The 3,059-nt window shown below is 47.5% G+C and overlaps 1 protein-coding gene across 1 annotated transcript; it reads right to left on the minus strand.

Moving 5' to 3' along the window:
• Nucleotides 1-353: 353 nt before the first annotated feature.
• Nucleotides 354-2,189, minus strand: LOC133911529 (transcription factor BHLH3-like). Its single transcript, XM_062353806.1, has 4 exons — nt 1,441-2,189; nt 1,164-1,337; nt 872-1,042; nt 354-722 (listed from the first exon to the last, which is right to left on the minus strand). Exons 1-4 carry the CDS (start codon nt 2,011-2,013, stop codon nt 636-638), a joined length of 1,005 nt encoding a protein of 334 aa, XP_062209790.1. The 5' UTR covers nt 2,014-2,189; the 3' UTR covers nt 354-635.
• Between the last annotated feature and the right edge of the window lie 870 nt (nt 2,190-3,059).

Below are 3,059 nucleotides of genomic sequence, written 5' to 3' on the forward strand. Positions count from 1 at the left end.
ATTGTAGTGTACGTACTAAAATGCATATATATTACTGTTCTGCATGTCATTGAACGTACCTAACAGAGAACAGGATCGCCTATCAGCAAACCAAGTTAGTTCTTGTTCTTTACCCAATATGCTACAGTTGTTGGCGCAGCATACAGTTGAGAGGATTCCGTCTCCAGCATACTTTGCAGCAGGGATTCCGTCTCCAGCATACAGTTGTTGGCGCGCGATTAAAAACCAAGCAAAGGGAATAAAACAATCTTACACTACTGTTTTCTCATATATATGAGAGCATATGGTAGCTCAAGGACAAGAACTGTATGACCGTTTCCTGCCAGGAAAAGAACAAAAATCACAGCTAAACCTACAGAAGAAACAATCGGCGTCTTGGCATTTAACCCAAATCATGTCGGGCGATACATCACAATATCAATCCACATACAGCCCATGATCCAATGATACAAACCACAACAGCTGAACTTACAATACCTGGGCAAATCTTTAATTTGCTGGGATTCAGATAACTGGTACTAAACTCATAGATGAACACTAGCTCTATTAATTCATGGAGCAAAACCATGGAAAGCATCAATAATAAAGATGATCATGCAACTTATATTTGCTGAATAGGTTTCGAGAATTGCATGCTAGAGGCACCTCCCTCCATAGCCTGCACTCCTAAACAATGCCTGCTTGATCTCATCGGTGCTTATTACTTGTTTCTTCCCGTCCTCCTACCATAAATTGTTGAACACATTCATGACAGAATTTAGCTAGCTAGTAGATTCATACAATAAATCCTTGTAAAGAAAGCTTCAGGCAAAGATTAGTAAGGGCATTGAACACCATTAACAATTAATTAAATTCTTTAATCGTCACCTACTTGTAAGCAAGAGGCCTGCATGCCAAAGTCACTGAAGCAGCTCACCACGCACTGCTCGATCTCCAGCCCCAGCACCTCCAGCGCGCTTACCGTTGACAGCAGCACCCCGGGGTTTGCGGGGCAGCAGATCTCGATCCTCGTGCTCCCGTTGCCCCGCTTCTCGACGTCGAACTGTGCTGACCCATGGATCAAAATCAGTTCTGGTGTTTAAGAAAGAATAGAATCAATCATATTGATGTGCCCTACAAGGCACAAGCTAGAGAGTCTATGTGAATGTGCGAGACGTGCATACCTTGGTGGAATTCCTCACCATCATCTCGTTATTACTGTTGGACGAGTCTTTCAAAGTATTCAGAAGGTTCAGGTCCTCCGGCGAGGCTCCGATTTCTTCCTCGAGGACTTTGATCCGCTCCGTCAGCTCCTTCACATAGTCAATGGTGTCCCCAAGAATGGATGTCCTATCCATCTGAGCAATGATCGGTTCTAGCAGGTTACACGAATATGCCTACATAATCAAAACTAGCTTATCTAGGCTAGGCTGCAAGACAACTCAATATATATGCAATCACCTTGCTGATCTTGGGAACGATGGACCGGAGCATGGAGAGCCGGTCGTTTAGTCGCTTCCTCCGCCGCCTCTCAGCCATGAGGTTCTTTGACGGTGTGCCGTGAAGCTTGCTCCTGTGGTGCGCGCCGCCGACAGCCCTGATGCCCATCTCCGAGCTCTCTCCAGCGCCTCCTCCGAAGACGAACGTCGGGGAACCCCCACCTCCATAGAGCCCCTTATCACCGCTTGTCTCCTCCTCCAATATGTTGGCGTCATGGAGAGGTGTGAGCGTCTGGCCGCCGGCTGCTGCCTCCCCTGGGACGGCGACGGAGCTCCTGTAAGGGTTGCACACCTCGCTTAAGCAGTCAAAGTTGAACTCCTCGTGCGGGTGCGGAGGCGCCGCGGGCGGCATGGGCGCCAGCTCCTGGAACGGCGACAGGTCCATGCCGCTCCTCGCATCGGCGCCCTCGCCGCCGTAGAAGAGAAGGTCGCTCATCATCATGCTGCCGCCGCCCGGGTGAGCTTGCCACGGCTCCGCTGCCTCCCGCCGCAGCGACATGAGCTCGTCCAAGAACGTCTCCTCGTCAAGCTCCATCTCCCCAACTCACTCCTACTCTCTGAGATGCTTCTGCTGCTTTAGTTTCCTAGCTCTAATGCTCTCCTGCCTCGCACAAACCCTCACGCTTATAACAAACTGAAACCAACGCGGTCAGCTGGTACCTGGTAGCACCACATGTCCAACTTGCAGCGGCTAGTGGGAGTGTGGGGAAGCAGGCATCGAAGCAACCTGAGAATTAAAAGGCGGTGGGCCGGGGTGTGTGTCCTCCGCAACCTGAGCGACAATTATTCCTTCGCAACAACTGCAGATTGGTGTTCAAGCTAGGTAAGTACCACTCTTTTAAAATAGGTGTCATTTTAAAATTTTAATTTTATTCTTAAATATACGTTGTTTTAAGTTCCTGAGGTGGTATTTTACTAAAATGTTTATATTTAAGGCTATTGGAAAGTAAAGTTTTAATTTAATGAGTTTAGTGGATTGATAGTTTATGTATCATTGATTGAATGTTGAATAAATCGATAGAGATAAATATATCGTATACCAAAGAATTTATTATAACTTATTCTATATGTCTAAAACTAAAATAACATTTAAAAGAAAATATAGTTAGAATATCGGTCTCCACGTATGGCATGGCTACGCCGCGCTGGCTCACGGCTCACCACCTCAGCGCGTTAGCTGGGCCGCTCCGTCACTCTCGAAGTAGCAAAGCATGGCAACCTAAGAATGGAATGGAATCTTTGCATTTGTTTAATCCCCTGGCGGCATTCGGTTTCAATTATCGACCATGTCGTTTTCGCCTGAAATCTGCAATCTCGCGGCCAAGGGCTTTTTAAATGCCTCTTGCATGCTGCTGGCGGCGTTCGAGGTCTGTCGTTCTGACGACCCCTCCCCGCTCGGTGCAAATAGAATTTGGGTGCGTATGCGTATTCTCTATACTAATCCTAGTTAATCGGTGTAACTAGATTGATAGGCCAGGGAGAGTTGTCACGGGCTCACGGCTACCTAAACAGGAGGCGAACGTCAAAAAGAATGGGCTAGACGCTGTTGTTTATTTAGTGGCAGATTCCTTCGCCGTTTTG

This window comes from Phragmites australis, chromosome 3 (assembly GCF_958298935.1).
Source record: "Phragmites australis chromosome 3, lpPhrAust1.1, whole genome shotgun sequence".
NCBI lineage: Eukaryota > Viridiplantae > Streptophyta > Magnoliopsida > Poales > Poaceae > Phragmites > Phragmites australis.